At 47.4% G+C, this 18,441-nt stretch overlaps 1 protein-coding gene across 4 annotated transcripts in view; it reads right to left on the reverse strand.

Moving 5' to 3' along the window:
• MAPRE3 (microtubule associated protein RP/EB family member 3) overlaps positions 1 to 18,441 on the reverse strand; it is a 53,623-nt gene that overhangs the window by 1,107 nt on the left and 34,075 nt on the right. The window contains exons 1-6 of one of the 4 annotated variants that reach the window (XM_072770751.1): positions 10,385 to 10,639; positions 3,471 to 3,598; positions 2,649 to 2,794; positions 1,867 to 2,023; positions 389 to 543; positions 113 to 265 (exon numbers count right to left, since the gene is read on the reverse strand). In XM_072770751.1, coding sequence (XP_072626852.1) covers positions 113 to 265; positions 389 to 543; positions 1,867 to 2,023; positions 2,649 to 2,794; positions 3,471 to 3,591 — 732 coding nt within the window. In that variant the 5' untranslated portion in view covers positions 3,592 to 3,598; positions 10,385 to 10,639. Of the gene's footprint in view, positions 1 to 112; positions 266 to 388; positions 544 to 1,821; positions 2,024 to 2,648; positions 2,795 to 3,470; positions 3,599 to 10,384; positions 10,640 to 18,441 lie in introns of those variants that run through there. The other 3 variants (XM_072770749.1, XM_072770750.1, XM_072770752.1) reach the window with 3 other exon arrangements.

Raw genomic sequence — 18,441 nt, forward strand, 5'->3', positions numbered from 1 at the left:
TCCTCACCGTGTTCCTCCGGCCCCTCGGGTGCTACCCCTCGTGGTCTTCACGGGGCAGGATGGGGTGGGGCCCAGGCGGCCTGGGACGTGAGCGGGTGAAGGCAGGGCTCACCTCAGTGGCATAGAGAATGCCAATGATGCCCGAGATAACAGGGCTGTTCTCACTTTCGTGTTCCTGGCAGATGAGCTCAATGTCTCGAAGTTTGCTGAAGTAGAAGTCACGCTCCTTCTCCAGCCCATCCACGGTCAGCTTCAAATCCAATAGCTGCTTGGGGACACGGTGTTCAGGCCAGAGTCCTGACCTCAGACACCCCTTACTGCCCTGATGGCTCAAGGGCCTGGCTGTTTGTCAAGCGCTCTCTCAGCCACCATCACCCACCCTGCTCACCTGCTGGTTGAGTTCAAGAATCTGGGCATCAGTCTCATGACCGCCATTCCGGGCTGACGGGGGATTCTTCCGGAGGATGCAGGGTGGGGCCACATTGCTCAGCCGACCAGAGGTCTGCATATTTTTGGGGCCTGTGGGGGACGTCCTCTGTGGAACTGCCCAGGGGAGAAAAGCGGGATGGGACCATGTGAGCCCACAGCTCACCCGGCATGAGACGGCCTGGTGTGACGGCTGCGGGGGCAGGCCCATGCGAAAGGCAGGCACTCTTGCCCTCCCCTCTTCTCCCACTCAAGAGGCAGCTACATCTAGGCCTCAAGCCATGGCCACACTGACACCACAGCAGCTGGACAGCTCTTTGGCAAGCCTGGGAGAGCAGGGACTTCGGGGAAGTAAAGAAGGTATGAGGTATGGGGAGGGAGGAGAGCTGGCCTGAGGGAGAGGTGAGGGGAACTGGGAAGGCGAATTTGGGAAATGGGGCTGGAAGGGTTGGGCCTCTTGTACTGTCAGCCAGAGTCTGAAGAAAAGCAGCTGTTGCAGGGTCGCAGATCTGGCACTTGCTGGGTCTTTCCTACCAGAGGCCCCACCCTCCCCGTGGGTGACCTCAGAGTCTCAGGGCCCCTGCCTCAGGATGGGCTCTGTGTTCTCCGCTGGGCCTGACTCAGGGACCAGGGCTCCTCCCCCGCAGGCCGGGCATGCTGTGGCCACTTGTCTTCTAGCTATGGCCGCTCCCTAGTCAGAGCCGGCTGCTTCTAACGCAAGCAAGCAGGTGAATGGGGGGCAGGCCCAGGCGGGGCAGCAGCGCAAACGGAGGAGTGGCTCTGCTATGACGGGTTCAGATGCTGGGCTGCTCCTCTCTCTGCCTCTCCCCAACCCTTTCGCCCCCCAAAGGCCCTACTGCTTCTCTCCCTTCTCCTCTAGAACCTAGACAAAGCCTCCTTTCATAAGACTCATCTCTTGAGGACTTGGGGCTATGGGCCTTTGGAGTAGGGGAAGATGTGATCCCAATGGGGGAAAATGGGCAAACTCCTGTCCCCAGGTGTCCAGTGGGCAGGGGATAAGGAGGGTGTGTGGTGCTGGCACCAGGCCCTTGGCCTGGATGGACCTGGACAGATGAACCGTGCCACATGCCTCCCCGTCGTCTCGAGGCACACAAGTTAGCTCATGCTACCAAAGCAAGTGTTCTGGGCCTCCCACCGCCACTGCCCCCATGGCTGGTGCCGGTGTCTCTCCGTCTGTAGCCATGTCGGCAGCCCTGTCCTCCCTACTGTGACTCCCCCTGGTCTAGGCGGGCAGCAGGCGGCGTCATCTGAACTCCGTGATAACAGTCTCCTCTAGGCTGGCAGGGCCGGGCCGGTGGCCCAGGGGGCGCTCCTGGCTGTGGAGCCCTGCCGGCCCGGCCCCCCATACTCCCTCCCCCGGCTCGGGCACGTTACCTGCTGTGCCAATGAGTTTCTTGGATTTGTTGAAGATCTGATCACCTGGGTTAGGAGGTGGTGCTACGTCCTGGCCCTGCCGCGCCAGCAGAGGGTTGTAATCCTTTCCATCATAGTTTGCGTCAAAGAATTTCTTAAACCACTGAATAAACTCAAAATTATCTTGGAACTTTCCTTTCACTAATTTCTCTACGGGAATTATCTGAAATAGACCACACAAGCAGAGAACTTTAGCCACCTGCTGCTGTAGGGCTGCCTTCCTCTGTGAGAGGGCCACTGCTCTCAGGAAAGCCAGCCCCTGGGCTGCCACATCTTCCGCCTTCTCCATGGGAGGGGGCCCCCTCCCGGGGCACCGGAACGAGTGGACAGCTGGTTGGGGCCTGGGCCCGGGATCCAGAGACAGCCATCTCCTCCAGGTACAGGAGGCACCGAGGGAGGAGGTGTCCCTTGGTGCTGCTGTGTGCATGGGGGGCGGGAGCTGCTGGCACCAGGGCCTACAGGCCGCTGAGGCAGTATAGTGAGCCAGGAGACTTTTCTCAGGCCCTACAGAGAAGGAACTTAATAGAAGTGGTGGACTGAGCCTCAGGTTCTGAGACGGATAGGGTCTAGAGAGAAGGAAGGGGCAGGAAGGTAGTCAGGAGGGGATGTCAAGTGTGGGGGTTTGTACCATGCTTTGAGCTGGGGGGACATTCCCTCTGGAAGGAAGGTGGGTGGAGAGAGGCATGAGAGCTGGAATGACCCCAGCAGCCCCCAGCCCCGGCTGGCGGGCCATCTTCTTCCCCAGGGTCACAGAGCTCCTCAGGGCCCCCCGGAGCGCAGGCACCTACTTTATCAACACCCATCTTCTTGAAAGCTGCTTGCAGCACTTTGAAGTTGTGGATGTATTCATGTTCTAGTTTGGCCTGGAACTTCACCTTCCTCAGGTGCACACAGCCGGGGAAGAGCATGTCCATGAACTGACAGTAGGCTGCCCCTGTGGAGAAGCACAGCTGCCTGAGGGTGCCCGGTGGCGCCTCTGCCCAGGCACCTGCTTTCCCTTCCCAGGCCCTCTGCTGGCCCACTCCCCCAAACCAGCCAGTCTCTCCTCTCTCCTTGTCCTACGTGTAGGACAGACACAGCCAGGATGCCCCCAGCTCAGCTCTCCAGGAATAAGAGCAGTCACTCCCCATGGATGCGGTCACGTACCAGCACCATACCACACACTGCATATACAGCGTTCCATCCTGCCAACAACCCTAGTTTGAGAGGCCACAGGATCTCCATTTTATGGATGGGAAAACTGAGGCCTAGTGACATGCCCAGGGTGGCACTGCCAGGAGAGCCGAGGTTTGGGCTCAGTGGCTACACTGGACCTTGTGCTGTTGCCCTCTAGCTTCACTGCCTCTCCCAGCTCTGGATACCCCACTGCCCCTCCTGTCCCACAGCCCTTCCCTGAGCCTCTCTTCCTCTTTGCCTCTGAGTCTTTCTATGCCATGAGACCCTCATTTCCTTTACCTCCAAATGCTCTGACTGGTTAAGGGCTCCGCAGCTCTCCTCAATCCTAATTACAAACTACATTTTCTGCTGTGGCTGTTTGGCCTCCCCCCTGCCATCCTCTTCCCTCCCCTCCCCTTCAGCAGGGTCCACTCTCCCCACTCCCAGGCTCCTACCTGAACAGAGCTGTTCTATCTTGGTATAGTTGAGGTGCAGGGAGTCATTGACCCATGCAAGCATATCATGGCGACTCAGATTTTCACTGGTCACGGATGTGGAGTACACATTGACGGCCATTCCCCAGCTGCAGAGAAGGAAGACAGGCACGGTCAACACCTGGGGGCCTTGTGCTGTTCTTTAACTGTAGGGAGAGAAGGAGCCAGAGAAACCCTGGGGAGGTGGAAAGCATCTTCCTCTAGACCCCCTTTGCAGTCTTGCCTCCTGGAAAACTTCAGGTATTTCCCGAGTGGCCACTCTATGCCAGCCGTGTGCTGAGGAACTGGTGGCGCGGTAAGATGTGGTCTCTGCCTTCGAGGAGTTTACAGACAGGCAAACCCTTACCGGGCGGGTGAGAGGGCAGTAAAAGCACATGCCCTTATAGACAGCACAAAGGTGGGAGTGATCTCTTCAGCTTGACAAGGTCAGCGAAGACTTCGGGGCAGAGACGGCTGGAGTCTGGGAGAACTCAGAGTTTTCCAAATGTACAAGGGACAGGGTAGAAGGGTACCGCGGGCCCAGGGACTAGTGAAGACAAAGGCATGGCTGATTCTGGGACTCTGAGTTGTTCAGCAGGCCCGGGGAGCAAGTTTTTGTGTTGGGGTGTGGTACAGTGAGGCTGGCAGGGACAGCCTGCAAAGGGCTTTGTTTTCCAAGAGGAGTCCAGACTTTCTGTTCAGACAACAGGAAGAAGCCATGAGAAGATTTTAAGCAGGCGGTAACCTGACCAGATTTGTGTTTTAGAAAGATGATTAACCTTTGTCTCTCCTTTGACTTCCAACCCCGTATTTCTGTGGCAGGTGGCCTGCTGGTTGACCCCTAGGCACCTACATTCTGCTTATCTAGAACCTCCCCTCAATCCAGGCTTCTGCTCTTGTCTTCATTATCCCAGTGGACATGAGCACCAGTCACTTAGTCACACACTTAGGAACCTGGGGGCTGCTTCCCACCACCCTCCGATCCAATCAGTCATTGCGTCCTGTAGCTCTGCCTTCTTAGTAAGCCTGCTCTTCCTACCTCTCCTGCTGCCTGGGGGGTTTGCATGCAGGCTCTCTGGCCAAGGCCAAGGCCAGCAGTAACCTCCTATAGGCCTCCCAGCCTCCAGCCTCTCTCCTAGCGCCCCCCCCTCCCCACTGCTGCCAGCAGAAGCTACAGAAAAGCAGCCTGAGCCACACCACTATACAGAGCAGTCATGAACGAGACACCCACTGGCTGAATTTGCCTTGCAGATGCGAACTGCTCAGCCCTCACAGTGTTGGAAACATTTTTGAATTAGTGCCCAATATTTTAACGTGAGGACATTTCACACAAATGACTTGAGGTTTCTGGCTTCTTTTGGCAACCCTGGGCCTTTGTTTCCTCGCAGCAACCATGGTGGGATCTGGGTAGAGGCGCCCCCTTCTGGCCAGCAGGTGTGAGTGCCTCCTTACCCTGCCCCCAGAGGCACAGGGAGGCCAAGTGTCAGCTGCTGTTTATCACTGACTTGCACTGTTAGGAGGGAAATGTATCTTGTAACTAGGTCTTTATCAGAAGTGGAGAAATAGAAAATAGACAAAAGGACAGTGTATTTTGAGAATTCTGAGAGTGCTTATTTCCGGAGTGAATAATATTTCCCTAGGTTTAATACACAAAGTGTCTCTGTGAAGGAAAAATATGCCCAGACCATCCCCTGTGCCTGTAGGCATCTGCCTTTATCATGTGACCCTCCTCACCACTTATCAAACTCCTAAATGGGCCCCACCTCTCCAGCCCTCTCACTTTGCTCCCCAAGTTAGGAGCCACCAGCAGCTGTCTGGATTGCTGCCCCCTCCCCGAAATCCACTCATTCTCTGCTCCCATGGTTTTTAAACTCTGGTCCCTGGAGCAGCAGCAGTGGTGCTGTATGTGCTTTAGCTTGCTAGAAATTCCAATTCTTCAGTCCCACCCCAGACCTACTGAGTCAGAATCTGCACCTACCCAAGATGCCCAAAGAGTTTACAGGTGCAAATTGGTGAAGCCGCTTTAGAGAGGAGGCTTGGCTGGCATTCACCAGGCTGTGCTCCCCTGCACCCTCGACCCCAAGGATACATAGTAGAACCTCATTAGATGTGCATGTAACTTCAGTTTTTGAGAAAAATTGAGAGAGAAACAAAAATTATTGTCTTGGGACCTTCTGAGAAACATAGCCTGGCCCTTGAGGAGCTTACATTAGGTGGAAGGGACAGACCTATAAGTGATTTCAAGAGAATTGACAGGCTGTGACTGAGCATGCTCAGGGTGCTATAGGAACAGAGAGGGGCAGGGCATGTCTCCATGCACGGGGTTGAGAGACAGTGTCTGGAGGAAATGATGCCCAAGATGAAAGTTTGAGGGGGAGGAGGAGGCCAGGCCAGAGGTGATGAGAGATGATCAGGAAGAGGAGAGGCACATGAAGAAGCATCATTCATAAAATTGGCTGAGTACCTTGCCTGTGACAGGCCTGGAAACCCCATTCCTGGCCTCAAAGCTCCTACTGCCAGGGGGACAGGCATCTAAACAAATCCTGTGGTGAGAACAAGGGTCACAATACAGGGCACTGGGCTCAAAACCATTGTGTAAGAGGACACTCAGTGCAAGGAGACTCCCTCAAAATTACCCTCGGAAATCTCTGGAATTCCTAGCTTCTGAGTCCTCAGAAGCTCCCAAGATGGTAATTTTTGTTTCTGTTGGCTTTTTGGCCTGCCTGGCCTCCCTTCCCCTGGGCAATGAAGGACAAAACAAGAGCGTTTCTCTCTCAATTTTTCATAATTGCAGAGACAGGGTTTAGGAGTTTCTAGGAAACTCACCTCAAGTAACATTGGTAAGCCAGTGGGAATAGATGGACACCAAACTTGACAAAGAGATAGAATGGATGGGGTGGAGAAAAGTACAATTTATTTTGATGAGTATTTAGTTAGTGAGAAATAGGAAAGATTTGCCCCTGTCCTTAGGGTGTTTGTAGTCTTACTGGGAAGACAAACACAAAGGAGAATCGTAGAACCAAATACCCCCAAAGTGTGTGGTGAAAACAGTAGGTGTGACAGGAAGTCAGAAAGGAGAGCATGTAGAGTTAGAAATGTGCTTGATTGGCCCCTATAGGAGTGGTCAGACCCTGCCAGACCCTAGGGGGCTTGCACAGTCCTGCTGGAGCTGAGTGCAGAGGGGACAAGCTATTATGGATACTGTTGGGGTGTATCCAACAGTATCCTTCCATGAGCTAGGAGGAGGATTATTTCTCCCTGAGGCCCCTGGGAGCAGGGTGATTTGGGGTTAGCAGGGGAGGGCTATGGCTTTGCATTCTGCTAGGTTTCAGAGGGTCTGAGTCGGTCAGGACTGGTTCTGGAAGGTAAAGGGGGAGGGGGTCTTAGGTTGGCCCTGGGAGTTCTGAGTCACTTTAGGGATTTTTTTTTCTGTTTAGCGTATATGAGTTTCAAGGATTGATTATTGATAAAAGCAGAGGCATTGGTCCAGGTCAACATTAGTCCTTCAGGTTTTCACTGAAATCATTTTAGCTTCAAGGGTCTTCCATCCTGAAGGCATCTTCTTGGGATTCCACAGGACTGAACAGGTGATGGTTCACATTCTTTACTAGAAAAGCACATCAGACTTTTGGGCAGAGACTTTCTAGTAGGCCAGAGTAAAGCCCAAGTGCATGTGTGTGTGTGTGTGTGTGTGTATAACTATATACATATTATACAGAACTATATTATATATTATGTGTATAACTATATATAAGGTACTACGTATAAAATTTATTAGTATGTGTTTATATGTAACATATAACATATGTAGTGTATTATATACAGTTGACCCTTGAACAATACAGGGTTAGGGGAACTGATCCCCTGCATAGTTGAAAATCTGTGTATAATTTTTGACTCCCTCCAAAACTTAATAGTCTACTGTTGACCAAAAGCCTTACTGATGAAATAAACAGTTGATCAACATATATTTTGTATGTCATATGTATTATATATGTATTCTTACAGTAAAGTAAGCTAGAGAAAATAAAATGTTATTAAGAAAATCACAAGGAAGAGAAAATACAATTTCAGTACCGTATTGTATTTCTCAAAAAAAAAATCTACATATAAGGGGACCTATGTAGTTCAAACCTGTAGTGCTCAAGGCTCAACTGTATATGGTTACACACACACACATACACCCACACCCACACATACACTCCAGGTGATTCTGGTGCCTAGTACTAGAACACCATCCTCACCTGACATAGGTGGGTGCCTGGGACTGACTGGCCTACACTGCAGTGGCATAGGCTGGGATGTTGACATATTTTGCTACCTCCCTGGGGGGAAGTGTTAGCCATCTTCTTTCTTGATGCATAGGAAAAATTTCCAGTTTTCCTTCCAGAATACAACTAAAGACCTTGCCATCACGGTTCTAAGAGTCACCAGGAGCTACACAGGTATTTTAAAAATGCCAAAGTCTTCTCAGATGGGCTGGAAATTCCCAGTTCTGTCTGTGCCTCACGATGGGGGGCATTTTCCACACCTTTGATCACTCTGAATCTAGGGTTCCCCAAAGTGGCAATAGGGCATATAAGAAGGAAGTTGGGGAAAGAATGTCTCCTTTCAGGACAACAATCATGTTGTTACCTCTTATTGGGCTTTTTGGAAAATGGGTGGGGATGGGGTGGAGTGAGGTGGGAGGGTAGGGTGATTATGGGTGGCAGGCTGATATTAGGAACAAAGCCATTATCTCCACTCAGGACTGGCTACTCTCTGCCTTGGTTGGGTCCATTTTAGCTCAGGAGGACTCCTCTAAGGCACCCAGGGGTCGCTGCAAAGATTTTCTGTCACACTTGCTAGTGAGACACAAAGAAACAATCTCCTGGCTCCCTTATCTCATCTTTTTTTTTTTTTTTTTTTTTAAAGTAAGATTTATCTATTTGACAGAGAAAGAGTGAGAGTACACAAGCAGGGGGAGTGGGAGAAGCAGGCTCCTCACTGAGGAGCCCAATGAGGGGTTCCATTCCAGGACCCTGGGATTAAGACCTGAGTTGAGGGCAGGCAGACACTTAACCTACTGAGCAATATTTCATTATCCTTTCCTAGATTTGGCTCTGTAAATACAACTAAATTATGGCCAGCAGGTGGCACCCAGGTCCTGAACAAAGCCTTCTCTTAAACATTTCCCGGTCCCCAAATCTCTCCCTAAATCAATTTAGAAAAAGAGCCCCTGCCTTTGATGTGGCCCTCCAAAGAGGAAGCCTGTTTTTGTCAAAAGTTCATGGTATCAGGGCACAGGGGGTGCTTAGTCCTGACCTGGACATCCTATAAGAGCTGGACCAGATGGAATGGCCTGGAACGTTAGGTCTAAGAATCTGGACTGAACTATACTACCCTCCCTATTCCTCAAAACCACACATTAAACTCATCAACTGATCCAACTTCTGATGACTTTTTGTACTGGGTGTTAACTCAGACCTAGACGCAAAGTGGACCAGCTTCTGGGGACAAAGATATATAAAGCATTTACCCAAGCATCCGGCTCTACATGGCCCAACTGCCTTCAGTTATAGCAGAGAAACAGTCTGAGAAAACTCTTTAAGTTAACACACCCATTACCAAGGGTTGCTTTCCCTCTTCCGAGACAATGGCAGGCAACCACACAAGGGGTCAGCTTCTGTTCCAGAAGCTACCATAGCGGGGTCTTTCCTATCCCTTTGTTCCTACCATCATCTTTGGCACATAGTAACCCTCAAGAGAAACAGTCCCTGACTGGATTTGTGGCATGTCCCTTGGAGTGACACCTGAGTCAGCTGAAGATCCTGTTCCAGGATCAGACTGAGAATGTGGCCTTGGGAAAAGCCTGCTCTTCAGAACCTTGACTCGGGCTACCAGGTTTGGAGTCATGGGATAGACAAGTTGAGGAGGTGTAATCTGGTGATTTTGCTAAATCACTTCCTGTGCTAGGACCATAAGGTTCAGGGTGCATTTACTGGCTATGGGAAAGGTGGTTACAGTTCTCATCAGGAGAGGCAGAGTTGCTGTCATTCTGTTGCCTAAGGCCTTGAAAGTGGTCAAGACTAAATCTTAATATCTCATGGTCAGAAGAGTTTCTAGAAACCATCCACTTCCTTCCCAGATACCTAGGACTACATTAAGTCTAGGGATTTATATTCTTAAATCATAAATAAGTCTGTATAACTCTGAAAGCTCACACACATTCCAGTATTTAATAATGGTATCACGAGCCTAAATCTGATTTTGGCTTTTTGTTTTCAGGTCTTCAGTGGGAATCTATCTTCCACAAATATATCTTAAAGATAATTAAGGGGTCTCCAGTTCTTTGGCCCCTAGGAGAACTCCCTGCAGTTCCCAGGACTCTGCCCTCTGTCCAGCACAGCTATGAAAGACTACCAGGTCTTCCAGTTCTGCAGGGTACTGGGCATGTCTTCAGCAGCCTCTAAAAAGATGCTATGTTAAGAATACTGATCTCCAGTCAGCACAATTGGATTCAAATCCTGGCCCTAACATCTCCTAGCAGCTTGGCTTCAGGCCTCAGTTTCCTCATCTATAAAATGGGGACAGTTCCCACTTCATAGAGCCTTTATGAGGATTAAGTGAACCACAGATACCAAGTGCTGTGCAGAACCTAGCATATCATACATTTTCAGTGTCACTGGGGCAGACAGTGAGAATCCAAGGGGGTTTGAGAAGGCAGGTACCCAACACATATCCAGCTTCAGATCTCCGAGCCCAAGAAAGGCAAGTCCAGGATGGGGAAAGACCACAGAATGCTCCCCTTTCTGTCTGGGGACAGCCATCTGGGCTTCCCGCAGCTGGGCCTCTGACCACAATCCCTCCCCAGCTCTGGATTTCCCATCTATTGGGCTTTGTAGATGCCATCCTACCGGCCAGGAGAACTGGAACAGATGCTGTGAGATCAGAGGACAACTCTGAGGAGTCTGCCAAAACGTTTCCCGCTCCTGATGTGGGGCTATGCCCATTGTCACTGGGCTAACCCTTCCTGCCCAGGCCCAGGGGGGCTGAAGTCATCTGTCTGGGGCTGAAATCTGCAAAATCGCTACCCCTTGTCCCCCTGGGTCACACATCCAGGTTATTCTGGGGTTGCATGGAGGCAATACATGCAGGCAAGCATGGAGGGTTCTGAGGGGGTGGAGGGGCTCTGCAGGCGGGTCACAAAGCCCTGGCAGACCCAGCCAATCACCTTCTCTCATGGGGAGGGGGGGCGGGGGACAAGGACCTGACTCATAGTGAGGCTCAGCCTCTCAAAGCTGAATTAGTCAAAGGTAAAGAGGGTGTAGGTGGCCTAGTCCCAGGGCTGGTGGGGACGAGCTCATGCCCACTCCAGCACACTGGGCCAGGGATCTGGATGGTGTTGGTTCTGGTAGGGACTGGAGCTTTTCCAGGGTTCTGTTCTTATAATACTTTTAGGTCATGTGGCTATTCTCTAAGGTCCTGAACCCTGCTGAGGTACCAGCTACTAGGACACATTGTACTGAACAATGATCTCAACTCTTAAAGAGGCTTCTCCAGGCTGGTCTGGGTAATGCTGTCATATGCCTCATAGCTACTGTTCAGCCTCCCTCTCCCTGGCCTACTCTGGAGGGGTGGACTGCTGGCCCCTCAGTGGCTAGCCTGAGGACAGAACAGGGAGCAGGGCTGCAGAGGCTGCTGTAATGTGTTAAGGGGAGAACATTTGTTTCTGCAGCCCTCGTGTGCCTGATGTTTCCTTAATGATTCTTCATGCTTCAAAAGCAGGTCTGTGTCTCAGAGGACACATATAAGCCATGTCATTTTATCTTCCTTCTTTAGGCTGTGTGGCTTGCCCTTGTCATTGGCCAAGTGGCATGTTCTCCCTACCTCTGGAACGAGTGGATCTGACCAGTTGTTTAGCTACTTTGCCTCAATCCCAAGCTCAGCCCTCCTCTGCTCTCATACCTCCTCCTGCCCCGCAGCCAATCCCTCTCAGAATCTTCCAGCTTCACTTCCTTGCCTTTTTGACAGACTGCTCATTTCATCCTCTAGCCTTGCCACCAGAAAGTCTACAACAAACTTGACATGCGTCGGTGTTGGGTTTTCTGTTTTCTCATGCAGACCATTACTCTTCAGGTCCCCTAGACTCTAGCTGCCTGCCCTATAGGAGACAATGGGCCTCTCAGTGGGATATGCACTAGAGAGTTATGATAAGGCCTACCTTCTTTCAAACAGCTTTCAAACCCTGGTCTACCAAGGTTCCTGAAATTCCCACCACAAATGACACTCTTATGGATTATAGCCTTCATCTCCAAAAAGCCTTAGTAATTCTCTCAATTTTGAATATGAGGAAATAAAGGCTCTGGGTTCAAGTGACTTGCTCAAGCTCAAGCTCAAGCACTGGCAAGACCAGAGCATGAGCCCACCTAAAGCCTATGCTCTGACTATGCCACCACACTGGCAGGAAAAGCTATTTGATCTTGCACAGCCCCAGTGTGCGACACCTTGCTCTGATTTGGGCCCCTGAGTATTGAAAGAAGGGAAAAGAAATTTCTTCTTTGTGTTTCTTTTTCCAAGCTACTGCAACACTGTCTTTTTAAAGATTTTATTTATTTATTCATGAGAGACATAGAAAGAGAGGCAGAGACAAAGGCGGAGAGAGAAGCAGGCTCCCTGTGGGGAACCCAATGTGGGACTCGATCCCAGGACTCCAGGACCATGGCCTGATCCAAAGGCAGACACTCAACCACTGAGCCTTCCACATGCCCCAGCAACACTGTCTTAGTTTCAGTCACCAAGGATTTACAGCCTGCTGACATATGGTGCTAAACACTGTGAGGCACCATAAGGGCACAGGATCATTTAAAGACAAGGATCTTGTCCTTAAGGAGCCTTTGTTTGACTGAAAAAGTAAGAGTAATTCATAAAACAATAAGAGATCCCACAAGCCAAAACATATGAAATGCTCAACTGTGAAAGTACATTTGGCTGTTAAATGCTCCAAGAGAGTGCAAAGGATGAGTGTGGGCTCAGTCAGATGATTTCTGGGGGAGGGTGGCACCTAACTTGGGCCTTTAAAGATGACACGATATCAAAAAGAAGTGAAGAGAAAATGGGAAATTAGAGCCGTGAGAAGTAAGTTTGTTGTTACTTTTATTTTTTAAAATGGGCCGAAGACCAGTGATTGAATCTTAGAGTAATCTTAGGGGATGTGATCAAGAGAGGAGATAGGAGACATAGGTGATGTGTCAGGAGCCAAGGGTGGGACTGGTTTCAAGGAAGGGTTATCTGCCCTGTTTAATGAAGTTTCCAGACCTCTGATGGAGAAATGGTCATTAGATTGTGCAAGAAGACATGACGAAAGTCTGAGTCATCTTGCTGGAAGCTGGAAACAGAAGTTACACCTGAAGACAGTTACGGAGTCCCAGGTTATTTGCCCATGAGGATGCTGAGCGGGAAAATCAGGAGTCTGTCATCCGGGGCATTTGTGTCTGCTGCCACGGCAAGTGGGGTGGAGTAGCAAGTGACTTGCCTGCAAGGCGGGGACACTGTGCTGCTCTTAGTGAAAGCTGGAAATGGTATATATAAGATTTAACATAGACTTGTGCTCTTCATCTTTGCCAACCTGCCCATCCTCCTTCAGAAACCATATCCTGTTCTTAAGTCCTAGATGGTAGCTGTCCAAGGAGGCTCACAAGCACAACCTCGCGGTCTTTCTTTTTTTGTTCCTCGCGGTCTTTTTCTTTTCTTTTTTTTTTTTCAATATTTATTTATTCATAGAGATGCAGAAAGAGAGAAAGAGGCAGAGACACAGGCAGAGGGAGAAGCAGGGCCCATGCAGAGAGCCCGACATGAGACTCGATCCAGGGTCTCCAGGATCATGCCCTGGGCTGCAGGCGGCGCTAAACCGCTGCACCACCAGGGCTGCCCCCCCTCACGGTCTTTCTAAAGCTTCTTACAACACTGTGTCATGAATGAAAAGAAAGAATGGTAAAAATTTTAAATATAATAATAAAATCTTAACCGAATTGAACGTTTGGAAAATATTTTAAGTATTCATTTGCCATTCCGTTTAACTGTAGCTAATTCAGAACCCTCTTTGATCTTTAGTTTCGTTGAAAATCTTGTTGAAAAGCACTCTATTGAGGCAGGATGGAATGCACAAAATTTATTACTAAGGACTTTCCAGAGCCTCTGATTCACTCACTTGCTTATCGCCATTTATGGAGTGTATGTTCTAGCACTAAACCCAGGTGCAGGGCCTATAGGAAGGAATGGGACCAGCTCTGGGTGTTCACGGACCGGGGTCCGAGCTAGGCCAGTGAACAAATAACCAAAGGGCTTTACATTATGCTACAACCCACACGAAGGAAGGCATGCTGTTGGAGCAATCCTGCTTCCTGGGCCAGGGAAGGCTTTGTAGAGGAAGCATAGTTTGATGTGGGTCTTGAAGGAGAAGGTAATCAAACAGAGAGTTAAGAGGAGAGAAGAATGGACTGGGAAGAGAGAGAAAATTACAAATAGCTCACCCCAGAATGCATGCTGGGAGCAGGAGATAAGGTTAAAAAGGTAGACAGAAGTTACACACCAGGAGCTCTGTAAAGAGGTTTAGAGGGGTATTTAATCCTGGGGGAAACCCAGCAAGGGATTTTTTCCCCCTCCTGGATATAATATATTTGTAACAATACAAAAATATTTATAACAATACTATAGTTAAAAAACTGAGTGTAATTTCCCAATCAAAATTACAGTAAATGAAATTACAGTGATTAGAAACTGCATTAAATTTATAATTTTTGAGGCTTTATTTTATATAATTTTCTCAGTAAAAACTGAAGAGATCCCCAAGTGCTGTTTGCAGAAATCAGTGCCCTGTAAATTTTTGGAAACTATTTTGAAATAATTTTAGACTCACAATTGCAAAATAGGACAAAGAATTCCCATGTATCCATATCCAGCTTCCCCAATAACATCTTACATAATAATTGTGAAGGCTGGGAAGTTGACATTGGTACATTATTAACTAAGCTACAGATGTTATTTGGATTTTTAAAAAAGATTTTATTTATTTATTCATGAGAGACACAGAGAGAGAGGCAGAGACACAGGCAGAGGGAGAGGCAGGCTCCATGCAGGGAGCCTGATGTGGGGACTTGATCCCGGGTCTCCAGGATCATGTCCTGGGCCAAAGGCAGGCGCTAAACCGCTGAGCCACCCAGGGATTCCCCCATCATTTAATCAGTTTTTATGTGCGTTTTTTTTTTTTTTTGGTGTACAGTCTGTGAAATTTCACCACATGTGTAGATTCATGTAATTACAACCCTACTAGGATGCAAAATTGTTCTATAACTTCAGGGAAACTCCCCTGTGTGGCCTCTCTGTTGCCACACTTTGTCCCCAACTCCAAACCCTGGCAAGCACAGATCTGTTTTCTATTGCTATAATTTTAAGAATGCTGTATAAATAGAATTATATAGTAATCTTTTGAGATGAGTTTTTCTCCCCCTCAGCATGATGCCTTTGGGTTCTATCCAAGTTGCTGCATGGATTAAGAGTCCTTTTTGCTGCTGAGTAGTATTTTCCAAGCAATGGTACAAATATGGATTACCACAGTTTATCCATTCACCCATTGAAGGATATCTGGGTGTTTCCAGTTTTTGGTGATTACAAAAAACCCTATGAGAACTTTCATCAGTCTTTTCTTGCTTTGTCTATGAAGGTCTGGCTCTGGGAGAGCTCTCTCTCTGTTTTTCTGTCCTCTGGAACCACAAAGCTGGTTGGGATTTGTAGCTGGGAGGCTCGGGCATTAGGTTCGAGGGAGAGTCTGAGACACAGGTGTACAAGCAAACTCTTTGGACTGATTGTTTCCCAAACTATGGGTTTGCTCGATCTAAAGCCAAGTCTGCCCCTGTAGGCCAATTTCTTGCTTCTTACATGCATTCTGTAACCCAAATTTGTGAACTTATTTCATTATAGCACAACTTTATCAAGGATAATTTAGCATTATAGTGGTCAATTTGGGGAACCTTCGATATGAACAAAGTTGAGAGTGCTTTAGAACAAAAAGGGGACAAAGTTTCAAACATTCAATTGTTTGCAGGATTATTGGGGCTGAATCCATTAAGGTCCAGAATGGCCTGTCTGAAGTTCTACCCAAACTTGCACAATACCTTCTTAAAGTTAAAGGAGGACTAAAATAGTTAAAAGCATAATACAGAAAGGACTCATCAGGCCTTGAGCAGTTCTTGTAACACTCCTATGCTTCAGTCAAAAAACTCAGTGGGTGAGGATATGGATTTACTGGGCCATAAACAGAATAGTTATTCCCTGACCAGAACCAAATACTCTCTTTTTAAAGATTTTATTTATTTGTGAGAGAGACACACACAGAGAGAGACAGAGAGAGTGTGTGTGTGGAGGGAGGAGCAGAGGGAGAGGGACAAGAAGACTCTATGCTGAGTGCAGAGCCTGATGTAGGCTCAATCCCAGGACCCTGAGATCATGACCTGAGCTGAAATCAAGAGTGGGATGCTTAACCGACTGAGCCCCCAGGTGCCCCCAGAACCAAATACTCTTTTATCTTTAGTGCCTCACAAAGCTGTATATATTACAGTTGCAGATAAATGTTCTGCTTTCTTTAGTGTTCCTTTAGACCAAAAGAGTCAACATTTGCTTGCCTTCTTCTGGAAAAATCAACAATATACCTGGACTGTTATGCTCTAAAGATTTTCTGAGGTAGCACCTACTTTTCACAGATCCTCAACCACAAACTCAAGGACCTTAAAGTTCCACATGATTGTTTATGTGGATGACCTTGTGTTGTGCTCTAAAGACACCTAAACTCTAAGACTGATTCCAGGGATCTACTGATTCCTGTCTTCTTTCAGAAAGGGCACAATGTTTTCAAAGAGAAGTTACAATTTGGCTAAAGTAAAGTTCATTACCCAGGACATGATTTATTCCAAGGAGGTAAATTCTATACTTTCGACAGACTATAGGCCAGTCACAACTTTCCAACATTTCTAAATCATCACATTTATAACCAAGTTCTCAGTATGCAGTTCTCTTCCTTAGGAATCTAAACATGAAGAGGCCTTTCTGTGGATTAAATTAGCCCTTCAACATCTTCCCACTCTGGGCTTACCTAATTATCATAACCTTCTCTACCTATTTGTACATGTGAGGTCTCGACAAACCTTTGGTGTTATGACTCAACCTCATGGGAATCATCAGACATCAACAGTCTACTGCCGTGTCTCTTCTCCTGTGGCAAAGCCTACTCACCTGTCCTAAGGGCAACAGCCCAGCATCTAGGCTAGTGGAGGTTTCTGCACACTTGGTTCTAGGGCCTCCTTTATATCTGATGGCCCTTCACGGTGTACAGATTTGTAGTTCACTAAAAATACACCACATTTCTCAGTAAGTAGGCTTACCACTAGTGAAATCTTATTATTTTCTCCCTTACAGATTTTTCTATTCATTGTGGTAATACTTTGAATCCTGCTACCCTATTTCTAGATATCATGTTTTCAATGAGGTGAATGGTTTCTGTGGTAGGAAAAAGAGATCGTTAGATAATTCAAGAAGGAGAAAAACTGAGCCTCGATTTAAGAACTAAAACCCTAGCCACTCAAGGGAAATCAGGATTGCTTTCTTTTCTCCTCAAACCTTTTCAGTTCATGCTTTACAAGAGGCCTGGAAAGTAGGGCAAATCTTACTGAAGGTGGAACTGACAAACTGCTGCAGGCCAGCTGTGGGATGTGAAAGAGAGAGGTCAAGGAGAACCCCACAGTTTCTTGCTGCAGCACTGGAAGGATGAAGAGAAGTACAGAGGAGCAGGTTTGAGGATGAAGTGAGACCATACACGGATACTGTGAAGAATACCGAAGGGTATTACAAAACGTCATCATTAATGGGGCATAATATTCCATGCTTTATTAAATCAATCTTCAGTAGGTGAACATTTCTGATATTGAGATAGGGCTAGAATTCATATCTGTGAACAATCTAGTTTTGTCTAAAGGTAATACTATCCTGTGGGGAGGGAATTACTATGTCAAGAGGAGTGACATCTTTTAAAGCCTAACAGCTTTCCAAAAAGATGGTTACCTTTGATTTTTCTTCCAGAAGCTTGAGAGCTCATTTCAACACACTGTCACCAACATGGAATATTATTATTTTTTAAAATATGTTGATCTAAAACAATGTGTTGATCTAATAAAAAACTTTTTTTTTGTTCTTTTAAAAAGCATTGCTTTACTATTGAAGGAGAATATTATTTCTACATTTATTACCCACATAAAAGTATTTGTCTGTGAACTGTTTGGGCTGTAAAGTTTGAGGAACCCATAAGTCATCCATGTGGTTTAACAAACATCTGGAGACTTTTGATAGTAAATTCTCACTATTCACACCTTTACTGAAGATCTAGGGTCCTGGAATGCATTTTTCCTGGCCCCAGACATAGTTACTTTTTTAGTAAATGCCTGATATTCCATGTAATTTATTCTGAGCATGAGATATTAGACTATGTCCTTATATGAAGGTTTTGAAGATTCACTTAAGGAAATTATAAAATGAAAGAAAATTTTGTTGCTATACTGCACTTATGCTAAAATGTATTTTGATTTGGAAAAAGTGGAAGTTTGGTAACAATGAGAGAAAATGCATATCACCAGGGAACCAAGAGAAAGCTAGATATTACCTAATATATGTGCCCCTCATATTTTTGCCTCATACTTTGGGGAAAGAGGTTAAGAAAGGGAAAATGACTTAGGGTTTCCTAAGATTCTGCAAAAGTGGGAGAAATAGAGAATTAAGAAAGCACACTTTAACTGCACCACCAAACTAGGTAGCCTTATGGTGTATTTTCTAAGAAATATATTGGCATGTTTAGCCACATGTAGTCAGGCAGCATGTATACGTCAAAAGACTTGCCTTTCATAATCTTCTGGGCTCTGGGCAAAGGTTG

The sequence above is a fragment of the Canis lupus genome, chromosome 12 (genome assembly GCF_048164855.1).
Source record: "Canis lupus baileyi chromosome 12, mCanLup2.hap1, whole genome shotgun sequence".
NCBI lineage: Eukaryota > Metazoa > Chordata > Mammalia > Carnivora > Canidae > Canis > Canis lupus.